This window comes from Borostomias antarcticus (genome assembly GCF_949987555.1).
Source record: "Borostomias antarcticus genome assembly, chromosome: 22".
NCBI lineage: Eukaryota > Metazoa > Chordata > Actinopteri > Stomiiformes > Stomiidae > Borostomias > Borostomias antarcticus.
Genome location: NC_140255.1, coordinates 10,391,770 through 10,411,051, shown reverse-complemented (window position 1 = coordinate 10,411,051; position 19,282 = coordinate 10,391,770). Strand labels below are relative to the sequence as shown.

At 42.8% G+C, this 19,282-nt stretch overlaps 2 protein-coding genes across 2 annotated transcripts in view; both read right to left on the bottom strand.

Annotated features, from left to right (window-relative positions):
- The window catches only part of usp54b (ubiquitin specific peptidase 54b), a gene marked incomplete at both ends in the record, with an annotated part of 35,823 nt that extends 31,216 nt beyond the window's left edge, over positions 1-4,607 (bottom strand). The window contains one exon of the mRNA XM_084456054.1: positions 4,455-4,607. Within this exon, the coding sequence (XP_084312180.1) occupies positions 4,455-4,607 (153 nt within the window). The remainder of the gene's footprint in view (positions 1-4,454) is intronic.
- Positions 4,608-14,601: 9,994 nt separating this feature from the next.
- myoz1b (myozenin 1b) overlaps positions 14,602-19,282 on the bottom strand; it is a gene marked incomplete at both ends in the record, with an annotated part of 7,168 nt that continues 2,487 nt past the window's right edge. The window contains one exon of the mRNA XM_084456662.1: positions 14,602-14,833. Coding sequence (XP_084312788.1) covers positions 14,602-14,833 — 232 coding nt within the window. The remainder of the gene's footprint in view (positions 14,834-19,282) is intronic.

The window sequence follows — 19,282 nt, the reverse complement described above, 5'->3', positions numbered from 1 at the left end:
TGGCTACGAACATTCACGGGAGTTTCTCTGCGTAAACTAGCGTCAAAAACAACATTAAAAGTTGTTAGTGTGGGGACCAGGAAAGATTGTACACTGCGAGCGTAATGGCTACGTCGCAGCTCTTTCTGCCCACCCGCGCCAGCCGCACCTGAATACATTTCAGACATGCTTGTCAGGTACATGCCCAACAGACCACTCAGGTCCTCAGTTACTGAATTCCTAACAGTTCCAAAAGCCAAGACCAACAGGCACGGAGACGCATCTTTCAGTTTCTATGCCCCCAACCTCTGCAACTGCCAGAGTACTTAAGAAGGGCTGAAACAATGGACATTTTAAGCAACATCTTAAGACTTACCTTTTCAGTCTTGCCTACAATCACTGGCCAGGACCTTGAGACACAGAACGGCAGCCTCCAGCCTGCTTGTGAATCCTTTGTAATAATACATTGGTGTATATTCTGTTATGCACTGTGTGTATATTTAGATGTGTATACAGATGCTGGTTGCCCTACGACTGGCACATTCTGTTATAATATCTGTGTTGCTTTTATAGCTCAGCGTGCTACTAACCCTTTTCTGCCTCCCCTCTCCATAGTGCTTCTCTCTCCTACTTTCTAACCAGGTCCAGTGGATGCCCCACTGTCACCAGAAGACCACTTTGAGTACGATAGAAACCCATGTGTCTGCTGTAGATGTCCAGTACACCCATTAACCCTGCCTTCCTCCCTCCTCCCTAGTGTCTCTCCGTCTTACACTCTAAACAGGTCATGTGGACACCTCCCTGTCTCCTGTAGGCCACCCTGTATCAGGTCCCGGAATTTATAAATGTATGTGCAGTAATTCCTGTTTTGAAATTATACCTACAGTATAGGTGTCTCAGTAACTACCCATTATGCATGCATTTACCAGGTAAATGTTTAGTTTTTTCAGACGAACGGAAGGCCTTCCCAAACCCTCAGACCCCTCGGAGGTATAATGGGCTAAGCACTGGATTACTACTCTGGAGGCCAGGGTTAGATTCCTGTTCGGGGACTTCTAACCATGACCTCTCTGTTCCCCTGTTTCAGAAGGATGGGAGAGAATGTACGTGAACAAAAAGTCCAGGCCGTCTAAACCCTCAGGCCCCTTGATGGTGTAGTGGGTTAAGCATCTGACTCCCATGCTGGAGGCTAGGGTTCGATTCCCAGTTGGGGATTTTGAGAACAATGGCATTCTAGGTTCTATCCTGGACTAGGGAGAACTTCCATTTCTTTCCTTTCTTTTCTTTTCCTTCCCTTATGCCCTGACCCAGTTGGATTTCTTAGTGCCTTTTCGACTGATAGATCTTGGGACCCTAGAACAGCTATTATGGCACAAAAACTATCACTCTCCCCATTCAGAATGTACCGTTGGTGTAAGTCCCATCACCAGCTGCTCCAGACTCCACCCCTGGGTGGACCAACCACCTCCAGTCGAGGGACCCGAGCAGTGTGCATGACCCTTAAACAAGCCAGCCACGCACATAAGCCAGGCTGGACCTGGCCTGGTTTACTCTTGGCTCGCTGCTTTCTGTCTCCCCACCTCTGCTTTGCGGAATTCTCTATTAGCCTGTTCTGCAAAGTGCTTACTGTGCTTTGTTATCTGATTCACTTAAATACAGTATCATATTAGAGACTACAGGGATAGCTAACACATAATGGCCCATGTAGGAAACATCTCTGTAACTATTTGTACACTCTACTGATAGTCATGTCTCTCTTATGAAGTATTTGTGAAGTTTATTGCTCTGTAAATGTTCTTAGCCAATAGACAAACATTTTCCAGGAGCTTGCTCGATCGTCTCGTTGAGAGAGGTCAGGGAAGAATTTTTACAGCTCACTTTTCTGGCCCCCGGTTTTTCTTTGCTTTCCTCTGTAATATGTAGGGGTGGGACCTATGCCCCCCCCCCCCCCATTGCTCTCTGTAAAGTGCATTGTGTTGCCTCTGTGTATGAAATGCGCTATACAAAAGTTTGATTTGATCTGATCAGACAGTGGTCAAAGCTATATTTTATTTCACTCAGCATGTGTGTGTGTCTCTGTGTGTGTGTGTGTGTGTGTGTGCGTGCGTGTGCTTCTACAGTCACTTTGACAGACAGACAGATAGACCTTATGAACAGACATGGATGTCATACACTGTAACCCATATGTCTACTGTACCATTAGAGTGAAACACTAATAGTATGTTTATTCACACTATAGATAGACACCATGCTGAGAAACAATATTGACACAACATTGTCCCTTAGGCCTCCCCTAGAACCAGATCAGGTTACACACACACATACACATGCAGATTGGCTGCATATTGAAAAGCCAAGTTTAGCAATATTGTGTGTGTGTGTGTGTGTGTGTGTGTGTGTGTGTGTGTGTGTGTGTGTGTGCGTGTGAGAACGAGTGAGAGAGTGGAAACGAGAGGAAAGAGCGGAGGAGGATGACAGATTGCATGCTGACGCCAGTGGATGCCTTCCGTCTCTCCTCTCTCCCTCCCTTCCTCCTCCTCTCTTGTACTTTATTTAGTTGTGATAAATCGGCTCCCAACTGAGAGCTCTACAACGGGCACAGAGAGGGCATACTCTCTCTTTCTCTCTGCCCCTCCCTCACTCTACCCCCTTCCCATTTCTTTCTCTCTCTCTCTCTCTTTCTTCCCATCTCTCTCTCTCTCTCTCTTTCTCTCTCTCACCCCATCTTGTCATGCTAGCATGTCTTCCCAGGGCCAGTGATAGAGATGAGGGATGACCAGCCAGCTCAGAGGACAGCAGGCAGCAGACAGTGGACTTCACGGTGAGGATGATGTGAAACCTTTACTGTAATGGTGCGTTCGTTTATAACTGGGAGGTGGCAAATTGCGACTTGCTACTAGGAATGATTAAATAAAACGCTGCATGAACTCGCCCTTCCTCGTCGCAAATTCGGATATGTTTCTCAGCCCCCAGTTGCCGGCTGACGTCAATATCATATCATATCATCATCATATCATTCGCTATAGCTCGAATGCACACAGGTCGGAGGTAGGTATTTTGCCACTTGCGACTTGCCAGCTCCGACCACAAACGAATGCACCATAATATTCCAACAACAACACAGGGATGAGACTAAATGGGCCAGAGGTCCTCTGATCAGCAACGAGAGGTTTGCCTTTCCTACTCTATAGGACTACAGTACTCTCAAAAGCTCTTTCAGTGAATAATTTCCATTTACAGTACACATTTTTAAAGTTTAGATTTAAATTGTGACTATCCCGTAGTGTATGTTATTGTGAACCTGTTGTATGTACAGTAAGTATGCTGTTCATTCCACAGAAGCCACAGACCCTGACCATGACCCTTGACCTCAAGCTCCAGACACATATTTACAGGTGGTTTTGATCAGACAAGGACCAAAAAGACAGACTAGGAAGTCACCTCCCTTTCATCTTTTCTCCTCTCCTTCTTGTGTTCGTTTCCTATCTCACACGTGTCCTCGCTATGGCTCACTTCTTCCTCCACTCAAGCTGTGTTGCATGTCTCTGTTGAGGCTTGTTCTACGCGCTGTGCGCATGCGTGCTGGAGCAAGTGGGGAAAGGCGTTTAAAGATCATATTACAGAGGCTAAATACCACGTATTTGAAAACCACAACAAGGCCTCGCTTTGGGGAATCACAACTGTCGATTCATAAAACCAGATTGATGAAAACAACCGTTTAGCGGACGAAAATAGATTTTTAGAAACTGCATTCTCGGTGCCCCGTCCACCGCCATTACATGAATATACTTGGCTCGTGCTGGATTTTAAATTTCTTCTACAGGCCTCTGAATAACACCAAAGTGATCTCGGTGAGTCAAACGTCTTATAATATGTCGTAAATAAGGTCCAGGTTGTCAAAAACGAGCATTGTCCTTTAACCCTTTTAACCCTGAAAATACAGTGACAAAATTTCGAATATTAATTGGATTTTCCCTATAATACTAGAAAGCGCAGTTTCTCAGCTTTCAGCAAGTGTTGGAGTGAGGAATTTTTTAGATTTGTTAGATATTTTTTAAATATTATTAAATATTTGTTAGATATTTTTAAAATGTTGCCGGTGACGTGGTCGTATTAAAAGGGTTAAGTGCAAGAGGCTGCAAGGGCTCAAAACTGTATAAAAAGGAATGGGACAGCACTTCCAACATCACATTACGTTGACGCCAAAACATACTGTATTTCTTGCTATGATGGGTTTGGGGCTTTTTATTTTACATTTCAGTTTTTTCTACATTACTCCTGTGATTCTTGTTTGTGAGGAATCCAAAAGTACTTTACTCAAGATATACTTACGCGATCAGGGAAATTATAGTCTCTACTGTACATGTCAGTTCCATGTAAGACAGACTGAGAATAAGTCTGATTCCAAAATAGAGAACTTAATATTGTTTAAGTGTGTGTGTGTGTGTGTGTGCGTGTGTGTGTGCATATCTGACCTGCAGGGCACTGTTGAGGAAGCAGCTGTTCTGTCCAGGCTCGTTGCTCAGGCCTTTACTAGGTGCGATGGAAGTCATATTTCGTGGGGTCATCAGCCCCTGCACCCCCCCTGCTCCTCCGCCCGATGCAAAGTAGTTCCTCTTCCACGACATCACTTCCTCGGCGCTCCCATTACCACGGAAACGCAGGGAGGGGGCGGGGCATTAGACAAAATAACGCATTCTAGGTTACTCCCATGAGAGAGAGTGAGGGAGAATGAGAAACGTGGAGAGAGAGATGTATTCAGAGAGATATGAAAGCGGACGGAGGGTTTGTGATCTCTCTTAGCTGGGTTATCCTCTTCAGGTTGGAACATAAACACTTCTCTCAGTCCATCAGCTCAGTATCAGTCCAACTTGATAAAGGAGCAGTTTTATTTCCTTTGTTGTGTGTGTGTGTGTTCTCTTCCGCTGGGCTGGGTTGGTGTTCCAGGGCGTGAGCTCCACAGGATGCTGAGAATACTGCTCGTCTCCACTCTCACTCTGCCTGCAGGACACACAGCAAAACACAGCATCAGCACAGCAGAGGACTGAACAACACACACACACATACACACAGTACACACACACTCCCTCACTCACTCCCTCACTCACTCTCTCCCTCACACACACACACACACACACACACACACACACACACACACAAACAAACAAACATACACACACACACACACACACAGGGCAGTCCCTAGGCTTGGTGCGGGCCTTAGCAGGATTTGGCCTAAAAACCTTTTGAAGAAACAATCATTAAGTTAAAGTTGTGGTGACCTCTGGTGACGGTGGTATGGGTCTTGCATTCCTGCTATGAGGTGTAATAAGTCACTAATTCAATTCAACTTTATTGCAGACTCAGGGTCCAAATAAATATGAAGACGCAACACATACAATACAATGAATAACATTAATAAATGTTATTAGAGGTTCTTTTTGTGAAGTAAATGCGTATTCTTTTCTTTTTCTTGAAGTCAGTCAGGAGGTCATCTTCCTTTCGCCACACAAACAAATGAGATTAAATCACTTGAAATTGTTCAAAAGCTTAACATTTTACATGAACTTACTGTAGGTAACAATATGCACTGGACACACAGACACACAGAAACAAACACGGATAAATCGCTCCCCTACCTCCACTCCTAAATAGAGGTAGAATGGCTACTGGTTGGTCTGAACAATTGCTTGCCACAGATAAGGTTACATGATCAGCGAGATGATACTGTAACTGTTGGAGACATCTATTCTGGCAGTTTCATAATCTTCACTTAAGGGCATTATTTAGAATTAGATAAAGGAAAGAATCACAGTCAGCTGTTGGTGCCTATATGTGTGCGTGTGTGTGTGTGTGTGTGTGTGTGTGTGTGTGTGTGCCGTTGTGTGCCTGCATGTGTGGATACTGTACAGTACAGAATGTGTTGTTTGTATGTTTTTACTACTGACACACAGCAGTGTGGAGCTGCAGTGCCCCGTCTCCTTCCTCTCTTCTCCCCTCCTCTCCCCAAGTGGCCACACTCCAAAGCCTGGATGCCGTGCTGCGCTGCCATGGCGCCCCCTTGGCAACGGACCAGAGGGCACGTAGATGCTGCGGTGGATGGTTGGCGTGGGCCATTGCTATAGCGATGGTTACAAAAGGATGCTGTGACAGTATCTTGTAGGAGGATTTCTCATGTGGAGACGTCTCATGCTGCTGTTGTACCCATGTCTTATCATGGGAAATGATCCAATTGTCTCCTTTAAATGCACACTGAGATATTATGTTGTCTGGAGGATCATGTTGTTGATAGCTGAAGAGACTAAAAGCACATTTTGGATTCCATAATGGGTGGTATCTTGTATGCTATAATAATCCTAATCAACTCTGTCATCCAGTTTTTCAATAGTAAACCTGTGTGGGTGTGTGTGTGTGTGTGTGAAATGCATGTGAATGCGTGCATGAATGCACGTGTTGTGTGCTGTGTACTGTACGTTATTTTCAGCCCTTCAGGTTGTGGCATGATGATACATACTGGGCAGCAATAAATGGCGTGTCTCCTGTTAGGTGTATGTTTAATTTTGAGATGTCATTAAGCTCTTTGAAATCTGAAATTACAGTTTAAAAAAATGTGTGTGTGTGTGGGGGGGGGGGGGGAGGGGGGTTCACAGTACTGTACAGTCGCTGTTAATCAAATATAAACAAATCAAATATAAACAAATTTGTTGATCACATTTTCCATTATCATATAACAGCCTGTTAAAGGAGTAGTAAAGGGAAAATCATGTTTAGCCCTGTTTTAAGGTTACTTATGATCATATACAATGGTTCAGATCAAAATGTTGACAAAACTTTTGAGAAAGTCTGATAATTGCTCTACCACCGTTTAGGTCATACAATGGATGTGAAAAATCATTCAAAAACATGTTAAACTCATGATTTCAAAGACTAAATAAATTAGATAAATTTGGATGTTTTTTTGTCCCATCACGTTCACGTTCCTGCAATAAATCTGTAAGCTAGTTAGCTAACTTTACTGTCGACTTAAGGGAAAATGGAAAGTTACTGCAAATATCGGTGAGCTTCAGGGATTTTGCAGTCAATTACTGTTACAGAGTTAATTGATAACAGTATGGCCTACATGTGCATGGATTTTGTGTTCTAGCAAAGGTAAGATATACCTTTATATATATGTGTATATATATATATATATATATATATATTTTTTTTTTTTTCTATAACTTAGCTAATGTTAGCTTGCTACGCTATGGCTGCTGGTCCTTACGATCCGCTAGCCTGAAGGCTGATGGTGATCTGAGTTGACTGCTGTGCTGCACTGTTTATACAGCATCTACTATCTTTGAATGTAATGCTAGTCCTATGCCTAATGCACTGAGGTTGAGAATGTTGTATTTGTAGAGATTAGTTAGGCCAGAGCAGATCGTCTATCAAGAGCTCTGAGTTAGTTAATTGTCGCTGTCCATGCCAGTGGTTCTGAACCAATCAATGAGTGAAGGGCGTATGGCTCTTGATAGTACCTGTACCTATAATGGTTATATAGGGCAATAATTAACTTTCTATTCTATTCTATTTCTATTCTGATTTGAAACATATTACGACCGGCAACTTCTTTTGAGGTAGGTGATTTGATCATAAACTCTGCCACTGTAACACTTACCAGTCAAAGGTTTGAACACACCTTCTCATTGAATGATATTGGTAATAGTGGCAGTTAACAGCTAGCAGTTGACAGATAGTTTCAGATAGATTTTAAAGCTACATGAGATATCTCAGCACTTTGGCAGCCTCTCTGGTCGTGATAAAATCAGCACTGTGTTTTAAGAACCACACTTCCCACAATTCCCCACTCACTCATTGTACTGATGGTAAAAAATATAATAACAAACGTGCATGGAGCAGACTGGATTGGAAGATTAGTTACTTCAATGGAAGGAACTTTCTGGAAGGATGGCCTCAATGCAGGTAACTAAAATATTATTTATTTTATGTGCATGTACCTGTAGATAAATTCGCGGGGCGAAGTGTTTGGTGTCTTGCTGATATTGTGACATGCAGAACGTGTCACTTACGCTTCCACCACAAGATTTTCCACCAGTGTACTAGCTATTCCACCGACATGCTAAAATAATTAATTCACAGGGTCTCATGCAGTCTCATGTCACAAAAACGATTTTAGGGGTCTTGCTAAGGCCAATTAATAAACTAATAGCAAGTAAAGGTGAATATTGAACTATAAAAAAGTTTAAATATACTTTAAATACATAAATATAAATGAATAAAATATATCCAAAGATATCTTCTTGTTGATTAATACTGTAACATCTTAAAATCTTCTCTAAAATCTTCTGTAAAGATTATTTGAAGGTTATTTTGCAAAAATGGCCCACTGTTTAGGTTCAAGTTTGAGATGTATTTAGGAGCTCATTTTTGATGCAGCTACAGTACTGTTCGGGATTTCTTTCTCTCTCTCTCTTTTTCGCTCTATCTCTCTCTTCCTCTCTCTCTTCCTCTGTCTCTCTATCTCTCTCTCACACACACACACAGAAACAAACACACATTACAGATGGATTTATCAGATTACGTGTGTCCCTATTTGCCATTTTACTCAAAAGAACAGCAACCAGATTCAGTGTTGTGTCTGTACCTATGTGTGTGTGTGTGTGTGTGTATGGGACGCGTCAGAACTGAGCTGACACTGGCACACAGTAAATGTACAGGTGTGTGTGTTTGTGCACAGATCCTCAGCTAGTTACCATGGAAATAGGCCAAGCTCCAGGCATGTGGGGGAAAATCCGAACCATGTGAGAATACTCTGCTTCACTAGTCACACACACACACACAGATACACGCATGCGCGCACACACACACACGCACAAATACATGCATGCACACACACACTCACACACACGCACACATAAACCCATGTGCACACATGCACACACACACACACACACACACACACACACACACACACACGTGTACACATACAGTACAAACACACACACACACACACGCACCATGATTGTCCCTTGGTGGGCTGGCTCCTGATGCTGATGTGTATTGATGGTTCAGAGTTCTGGGAAGCCACAATGAGTCAAGGCACTATTCAATCAAACTCTGGCTGTGAACTTGTGTGGACAGGGTGCCTGGGAGAGCCAGGCTGCATGACAGCAGCCAGCCAGCTAGTCATTCAACCAGCCAGTCATTTATCCATTCAGCCATAATCCAGCCAACCAGCCATCCAGTCAGTCTCTCTCTGTCTCTTTTATTTATTTATCTCTCTCACTCACTCGATCTCTCAGTCTCTCCACCCTCCACCTCCCACCTCACTGCGCCCACACCATCATCAAACGGAGGCTCCGTTTATCTGGGGACAGATTTGAGCATTGCATGCGTGTTTGATGTACACGTCACTCTGACTGCTCCTCTCTGATCCACATCTCTCTGATTAACGTCAACATTGCGAGAGTGGTCCTCCCATCATATCAACACACACTGAGAGGCAGGCTGATAAGAGAAATGTGAGGAAGCATGCTATAATCTCTCTCTTTCTCTCAACCCTCTTTGTCTCCGATTCTTTAGCCCCTCTCTCTCTTTATCTCATCCATGTTCTCTCTCTCTCTCTCTCTCTCTCTCAGTATGGCTTGGAGACAGCATCACCCCAGCTCAGCTGAGTGACCCGTGGAAGACAATGAGCTGCCAATATCCAGTGGAACAATGGAATCCTTCATGCTGAACCATATCCCTCATACAACTAACCAATGTCTGCATGTGTGTGTGTGTGTGTGTGTGTGTGTGTGTGTGTGTGTGTATTATTATTATATTTGACAGGTTCTTTTGCAAAAACAGTTATCTCCATTTGGATTATGTTAAATCATGTTTGTCCATTAGCCTATCTGTGGTGAGAAGAGGGGAGAGTTTTAAAATAGCATACCTGTATATATTAAAGCTAGTAGGCCCTCCTGATGAAGGTCTAGAACCGAAACATTGACAAAAATAAAGCACAGAAAAGTGTGCGGGAGTATGCAATTTATTATTTGAAAAGTGTAACTAAGGTTACCTGCTCCCAACAACACAAACATTTTTGAGTGTGCATGTTGATTTCTTCACAATGCTATATTAGTTAGTAAAATAAACACAGTGATTGACAACATGCAGGACATGCTGGTGTTTTGAGTAATGCTTTACATGTGTAGCCCCGAGGAGTTTGCTGTATGGGTCACAGATTTAATCACTGATATTTATTAGATAGATTTTACCCCTTCAGCCAGAAGAGCATGTCTTTGATCAGACGAGAGGGCCTAGCTTGCATCTCCATTCTAGTTCATCCCAAAGATGTTCCATAAGATGTTCCAGTCAAGTTCTTCCACACCAACCACCCAACCATGCCTTTATGGACCTTGCTTTGTGCACTGGGGCACAGTCATGCTGGAACAGAAAAGGGCCTTCCCCAAACTGTTCACACAAAGTTGGAAGCAGAGAATTGTCCAAAATATCTTGGTAAGCTGAAGCATTAACATTTCCCTTCACTGGAACTAAGGGGCCGAGGCCAACCCCAGAAAAACAACCCCAGACCATTATCCCTCCTCCACCAAACTTTACAGTTGGCACAATGCAGTCAGGCAGGTAACGTTCTCCTGGCATTCGCCAAACCCAGACTCGTCCATCTGACTGCCAGATAGAGTGATTTGTCACTACATAGAACACGTTTTCACCGCTCCAGAGTCCAGTGGCGGCGTGCTTTACACCACTCCGTCCGACGCTGGGCATTGTGCTTGGTGATGTAAGGCCCTCTCGTCCAACATCAGTCTCTGACCTCATAAATGCTCTCCTGGATGAATGGGCAAAAAATCCCACAGAGACACTCCAAAATCTTGTAGAAAGCCTAGAAGAGTGGAAGCTGTTATACTGTAGCTGCAAAGGGGGAGACAACTCCATATTAATGCCTATGAATTTAGAATGCGATGTCATAAAAGCTCCTGTAGGTGTAATGTGTAGGTGTCCAAATATTTTTGTCCATGCAGTATAGTGTAGATACTTGAATTAATCTAAGCTAAGGCAATAACCTTTATAAAGAATTTGTAATGAGTTGTATGGGCACGGGCACATTCAGAACAACCACAACGGGCATTGTACTAGTATTATTAATATGCATTAGAATGAATACATTTCTATTGAATAGTTATTATTCGAGATACAGTATGAAGTGTAAAGACTGTTCACTGTGAGTTATCAAAGTGACCTATCTACCAAAGAAGAGTTATCCCAATTTTCACACTGATGGGCCATTGAACACAGTTGAACAGCAAAGGCTGGGTCTGCTACACATTCTCTTCCTCATTCATTTCATTCTCTCTCTCACTTTCTTCTGACCTCTATTTTCCATTCTCATTCACTCCCTCCATCTCTTCCACATACATCTCTGTATCTTTCCCTTTCCTAAACCACACACACTAGCACACACATACACATACACATACCCCTACACACATAAACACACACACACAAACACACACACACAAACACACACACACACACACACACACACACACCACACAGTGGTCTCTCTGTAACTGGGTTATGTGTATCTTCAAATAGGCCAAGCTGACAATAGGGAGAGCCCAGAGTTAACCCCGCCCCCATGCCTGCCCCACCACACACACAAACTCCCCTGTGGAGTAAGTTCCCAACACTTAGACTATCTCATCACAGAGAAAGACAGCACTTTACAAAAGAGGTTAGCCCGAACTCTAAACCGTCCATATCCCTACTTAGGTCCAATATGTGTAGCGAATCGAGATTTGTGTGTGTGTGTGTGTGTGTGTGTGTGTGTGTGTGTGTATAGGTGTGTGGTTTGTGTGCGTGTGTAGGTGTGTGTCTGTGTAGGTGTGTTTGTGTGTGCACTATCAAGAGCCACTATTTAAATAAATAAATAAATAAATAAATATATTTGTAAAATATAACATTAATAGCCTTCAAGGTCATTCCCCTAGCTTGTGTGTTACTCCACAGGTTGTCAAACACACATGTGAGAGCATTCATACACACACACACACACACACACACACACACACACACACGCAATATACTGTACAATCCATTGCAATCATCACACACATGCAATGCACACAAATTTGATCTGAGACATTATGGGTTTGTGAATATTTGCTTACTGTAATATACATTACATAAACGTCCAGACCTTATTTAGCTTTTCACAACAGCAACTGCAACAGCAACCAGATACTGTAGTAGACTTGCTTGTCATTTTCTTCAGGATTCAGTGAAATATACACGTCTGTCACAAGTGTGGCTCAATGCTACTGTTAGTTGTGCACCCCCCCCCCCCCCCACACACACACACACACACACAGACACACACACACACACACACAGCAGCCTCTCCTCTCGAGCCTTAATACAAACAGTTAATGTTCACACACACACACAACCATCCCATTAACAGAGTAAATATAGGTTAGGCTATAACCAGATTCTCAGTGAACACATATAGAGGAGGCCTAAAGAAAATAACTAATTACTGGCATTTGACATTTCCCAGTTATGGCTGGTCGGTTCTGTTCTGAATCTAATCTAGAGAGTAGCCTAGAAGGGACGCTGCGGCACGTGTAGGCCTAGAGGACGAGACGAGAGCGGATGATGTCTCACTATTGGTGTGACGACGCGTGATGGCTGGTGATGTGACCAGTAACGGCAAACTCATCTGTCATATGAACTCGAACCGCAACGGTAAATCAATACCGGCCCGCGTGTGGGATGAAACCAGAGCGTGAATTCGCCACAGGAGGCTGCGGTCGGTTGGCCATCTATCAACAAGTCCACACCGCTCAACCCCAACTGGTAGCCTATAAGCCTATAGGCTAAGGCTCACCGACTCACGAAGAATGGTTAGTTCTGTGATATATTATTCACATATGTTTGAATGTTTCATGTTTCTCCCGCCTTCATCAATCCTGGCAGATTAATGTGAAGAATCAACTCGCCTATGAGAACAAACTGAGCTGACTGGCAGGATGCTGCGCGCGTGCGGAGAGACAGCTACGTAAGCGATTTACCTGCGGAAAGGACATCATCAGCACCACCGAGATTCAGAACAATGTAGCCTACAGAGAGAGGGGGAGAGAGAGAGACCCCGCAAACATTCGCACCGTTAATGATGACAGCCCCTTTGGGTAGAGCGCATCTGGCCACACGGTGATACCCTGACTTTTCTCTCCGATACTGCCGCTATGTTCTACATGCGCCTCGGTAGGCTACTGCAGTTCAGTGCCAAGGCTTCTACTCACCCTGGGTTCCGTGCCTGCCAGTCCCGGTCCCGTGTCCTCCTCTGTGACTCTACTGTGCGAAGAGAGGGCGAGCCACGGGCGCATCCAACCTCCACAAGCGCTATTCAGCGCTGCGGTCGCGGTACACTGTTCTCGCGATAACAGGCCATTTCAGGTTACCTTGGAATATGTGACGTAGTAAATAATGATGGTTAACCTCATACTGCCCCCTTCTGGATCTGAGCTGAATGTGCTCGGCAATAACAATGACGTAATTTCTGTAAAGCTACAGTAGCCTAGTGGTCCTTAACTCATCCAGAGAACCAAAAAAGAAAGTGTGTGTGTGTGTGTGTGTGTGTGTGTGTGTGTGTGTGTGTGTGTGTGTGTGTGTGTTGTGCAGGGGAGCCGTAAGAGGGAGGGGAGGTTAGGACGATTCAAAGGGCCCTGGACTGACAGGGGCCCCCTATTATTATTATTATTATTATTACTGTATTAGTAGTAGTAGTAGTAGTAGTAGTAGTAGTAGTAGTAGTAGTAGTAGTATACATATATACTATATATATATAATAGTAGTAGTATTATAATAATAATAATAATAATAATAATAATAATAATAATAATAATAATACAAATAATAATAATAATGTAGTAGTAGTAGTATCATAAGGTCTAGGTTTGGGGGGCCCAATAATATATTATTTCATATGGCCCAACATTTCTAGCGGCGCCCCTGTGTATGTGTGTGTGTGTGTGTGTGTGTGTGTTTATATATGTGTGTATGTGTGTCGCACACATTCGCGAGTATGAGTCAGTTGTAGCCTACGACACAAATCCAATACAGAATGAAGATCACTGCTGTTCAGTGTTTAGCATCAGATATTTGTGCAGTGCCACTCACCAGAATGGTTTATATTGATAATGATAATTGATAATATATAGAGCTATAGCCTACTGACAGAGCAAACAGACTTTCTGTACAGAGAAAGTTTATTGGCTATTTGCAGTGCATATTCAACTGTCACCATCATCATTGGTGATGTAAGTAAAAGTAGGCCTAGATGTAAAATCAAACATTCATCATGGTAAGACTCTTGTTGGCAGGAGAGAGGACACAAGTGGGAGAGAGAGAAGAGAGTGGGAGAGGGGGAAAGGACCAGGTGTACCTATGCTCCAGTCAAATAGATACATATCAACATGTGCATGTGTGTCAGTGTGGGTCTTTGTCTGTGTGTGTGTGTGTGTGTGTGTGTGTGTGTGTGTGTGTGTGTGTGTGTGTGTGTGTATCAGTGTGGGTCTTTGTCTATGTGTGTGTGTGTGTGTACTTGTGTGTGTGTGTTCACAGGTCATCAGTCTCTCCATCGAAGGGGATGTTCTCCTCCATGTGGATGTGTGAGTTCTCCTCGCTGCACACCCAGCCAATGGGGGTGCGGTTGAAGGAGGGGCGGGACCGGATGTCTGCCTGCAGGGAGGGGAGGGGCTCCGGCTCCTCAGGGGCCGATCGTATCTCAGGGACCTCGAAGGTCAGCAGCCTGTTGCCCTTTTCAATGCCCCCGAAGGGGAGTGCTGTCCTGTGGAGGTGATAGACAGAGGGAGGAGAACATTAGGGTTGCATTCAGCGAGTAGAGACAATCAAAGTGTTAGCCCATGGATCGACTGTATAGAGCTGATAGGAATCCAAACAGACTGACACCTATCATACCTGACCTACAGGTATATAAAAACATCTATATAGAAACATCACCACCTGCTGTATATTGTCCAACTGGTTGCCTCATTTACGTATAAACATTGCATAATGCGTACCCACAAAATATTGGTACAGTATTTACGAAATGTTTACTTGACACGAGACTACGTAAGCTCCACGTAAGCTGTAGACAGCATTTTGGACTGAAACACTTAGGCTTATCGCCATTCCAGTGTTGCCTGTCAATCCAGCTATGGCCTGTTCAGTGGTGTTTTCTCCTATAAGCCAGGTTAAACCATACCACAAAACATCCCAATAAAAATGTTGAATAATTAGGGGGCCAAGCATGAATGTGTGAGGTACCCTATTGTAATTGGTAGTTTTCCTATTATTATTCTGCAATTGAAGTCTATGACAGCCCCTGTAACCGACTTGCTTGTGTGTGTGTGTGTGTGCGTGTGTGTGTGTGTGTTGTGTGTATGTGTGTGTATCAATGTCATTTTATTTATATAGCACCATTCATGTAATCAATGTAGTACATACAGTAGTGCTTTCCATAAAAAGAGATGGATAACAACATAAATCATATGAACACAGTGAGAACAGAATAACCAAACAAAGTAAAATAATTACAAATTAAAATAGAATAAAAACGATAAAACCAAAGAATACAAAAGGATATTAAGATACATACATGGTAAAAGCAATGTTAAAAAGGTACCAGGGTCTCAGACATTATCAGGTCCTCTGGCAGGGTGTTCCAAAGGCTGGGGGCATATGAACAGAAGGCTGCCTCCCCATGCCTCTTAGTCCTGGCTCTAGGAACCATTAAAAGCTCAGTGCCAGAGGACCTGAGGGACCTACTAGGTGTATATTTTAAAAGCATATCTGATAGGTATTTTGGTGCTTGATTATTACTTATAGACTAATAAAATCTATTCTAAAACTGACAGGTAACCAGTGCAGTGATTTTTAAACTGTGAGCCCTCCTTCTGGTCTTTGTAAGACCACATGCTGCAGCATTTTGAATCAGTTGGATTGATTGATTGATTGATTGATTGATTGAGACCTTTATTTAATCAAGGAAGACAATTGAGAGCAATGCTCTCATTTTCAATGTCGCCCTGAGTACAAAAAACATGTACAGAAATATGACATACAATAAATAAAATAAAATAAGATAAGATAATATACAATACAACACTGTAAAAATAAATTAGGAAAAGCAATTGCAGTTCTCTCTCAGAACGCCCTCTAAGATCATTTTAAACTCTTTCACAGAGGTGAGAGTGTCCAACTTAAGGGAGTCCTGCAACCTATTCCATTTATCCGGGGCATAGAAGTGAAAGGCAGTCTCACCTAATTTAGAGACTGTGTGCAGAATCTGTAGTCTAATACGGGATTGGGATCAAGTTTGATAAGTAATGTCTCTGGTGTTCAAAAGTGAAGACAGATAAGAAGGTACCTTTCCAGACAGGGCTTTGAAGATAAATAAAAGACAATGTTGTTCTCTACGAATTGAGAGGGAAGGCCAATTCACTAATTTGTAGAGGTCACAGTGATGGGTGTGGAACCCACAACCAGTGATAAAACGCAGTGCACTATGATATACAGCATCAAGGGGCCTGAAGGTGGTATTTGCGTCATGCATGTACAGGGTGTCACCATAATCAAACACAGGCATTACTAATGATTGTACAATAGTTTTCTTGGTGTGAGTGGAAAAACAGGACTTGTTCCTGAACAGGAAACCAATTTTACACCTCAAAGATTTTGTGAGGTGCTCCACATGTGGCTGAAATGATAGTGTACTATCTAACCAAATGCCCAGATACTTGTAGGAGTCAACCAGTTCAATTGGCTCATGCTGTAGGGTAAAGATACCTGAGCTGACATTTGTCCTACATGACCTTGAAGAAAAAAACATACATTTTGTCTTTTTGGGGTTCAACACAAGTTTGTGAGTAATAAGAGACAGCTGAAAAACATTAAAAGCAGCTTGGAGACTTGGACAGCTTGGACAGCAGTTAGAAGAGTGGGCCCCATGGAATAGAAAATTGTATCATCTGCGTAATAATGAATAGAAGTATCTTGAAGGGGAGGAACAAAATTATTGATATAGATAGTAAATAACAAAGGGCCTAAAGGCTGAGGGAGCCCATTAACAACTCGATCTAAACCCATCGGCTACAACAGCTTGAGTCCTTGAGGTGAGGTAATTAGAGAACCAGTGGATGGAGGACTTATCTAGGCCTATAAATGATAGCTTATTGAATAAAATGGTGTGGTCCACCGTATCAAAAGCCTTAGGTCAATAAAAAGTGCGGCACAGTGTTGGTGCTTGTCAAGCACCAGCTATTGACAATGTCATTCACTACGAGAGTTGTGGCAGTTACAGTGCTATGACCCGGTCTAAAGCCTGACTGTTGAGGTTGAAGAATATTATTTACATTTAAAAAGGCTCGTAGCTGACAAAAAACTAGGGATTCAAGAACTTTGGCTAAAAAACACAGCTTTGAGATAGGGCGATAATTATCTATAAGGTTTAGGTTTAAACAAAGGAAGAACTTGGCCTGCTTTCCATACCGCAGGTATTTTACCAGTGGTGAAAGTTAAGTTGAACAGATGCATAAGTGGAAATGCAATGACATGAGCACTAAGATGGAGGAGATGGGGATTAAGATGGTCCTCGCCTTCTGATTTCTTTGTTGTCATATGACAAAGTGCATTGAAAATTTCAAACTGGTTTACTGGTCTGAGTGAGAAGTGACATTCAGGGGGACAATAGATAGGTGGATTCTTATCCACATGGGCAGGGTCACAAACTGGAAAAGTCACGCTAGTGGGCAAGTTGCTATTAAAAAGACTACCAGAGGATATAAAATGTTGGTTGAAGACGTCACACATTTATCTTTTGATAAGAACTGGAGTTTCTCCTGTGTCAATCTGCGGGGGGAGAGAGGAAGTCGGTTTGGGTTGGAGAGAGTTCATGGTTTTCCAGAAACTGGCAGAGTTTCCACTAGAATTAGCAAAGGAGGCCAGATAAAACTCAGAATTAGCTTTTCTGGTCACACTAATGCATCTATTCCGCAGTTGTCTAAAATGCAGCCAGTCTGCAGAGAGATCAGAGTACTGGGCTTTTGACCAGGCCAGGTCTCTGACATGGAGAGTTTCCTTAAGCTCAGAACTAAACCAGAGAGTAGAGCGATTTTTAATTCTATAGTTCTTATATGGGGCATGTTTATCGGACAGAGGATTAAAAATACAGGAGAAGTGATTAAAAGCTAATTCAGAGTCAGTGATTAACCCAATTCTGTCTAAGTCCAAATGGGATAAGTCATCAAAAAATCTTTGTTCAACAAAATTTTTAAAATTGCACTTCCTGATAATACGAGCATTGGATTTAAGACCTTTAGCTGATTTAACACAGGCAATTGGGCAGTGATCGCTAATACCTTGTGCAAAAACACCACTAAATGGATACTTCAGAGGTCTATTTGTTAGTATAAGATCTATTAAGGTGGTGTTAGAAGGATTCCTTGGGTTTGGCCTTGTAGGTGAAGAGATCAGCTGGACAAGATTTAGATCTAAACACAGTTCTTTTAACCTTGCAGAATTGCCAGATAACCAGTTTAAGTTCAGGTCACCTAAAACGATCAACTCAAATCAAATATGATGACATGAGTTTACCTAAGTCCTCTAGGGCTGAGCTACAAGCACAGGGAGGACAGTAAACACTGATGACTGTGAGGCCAACATCACCTCCCAGGAAAATGTCTAAGACAAGATATTCCAGGTGCTTAGGAACTGAAAAAGCTACCAGTTCATGTACAGAGAGATTATCTTTGACATAGATCAGAATCCCACCAGCGTTAGAATTCCTATCTATTCTATACAGGTTGTATCCACTAACTGCTATGTGTGAGTTAGAGAACTTCTCAGAAAGCCAGGATTCAGACAGAACACATATATCCGGAGAGGCTGTATCTATTAGGACATGGAAATTATCCAGCTTGGGTATCAGACTCCTAATATTTAAATGCAGAAATTTTAGACCATGACAAGATTTGAGTTCCTGGGATGACTTTAAATCAACCTTAGATATATTTGAGGTAGAGGGTAAAGGACAGAAATGACAAGGTTGAAGGATATGGACAAGGCTAGGAGCAGTCATACCATGTGGCCTGTATTTCTGACGCGTCAAACGAACACAGTTACTAGTGTGGGTAGTGATGGGCCTACTATCATTAGTGACAGTGTTAACAACAGTAGGTGCAGACATCCGCACAGGACAGTGTGCTGCTGAAACTGCATCTGTGTGGGAAGGATG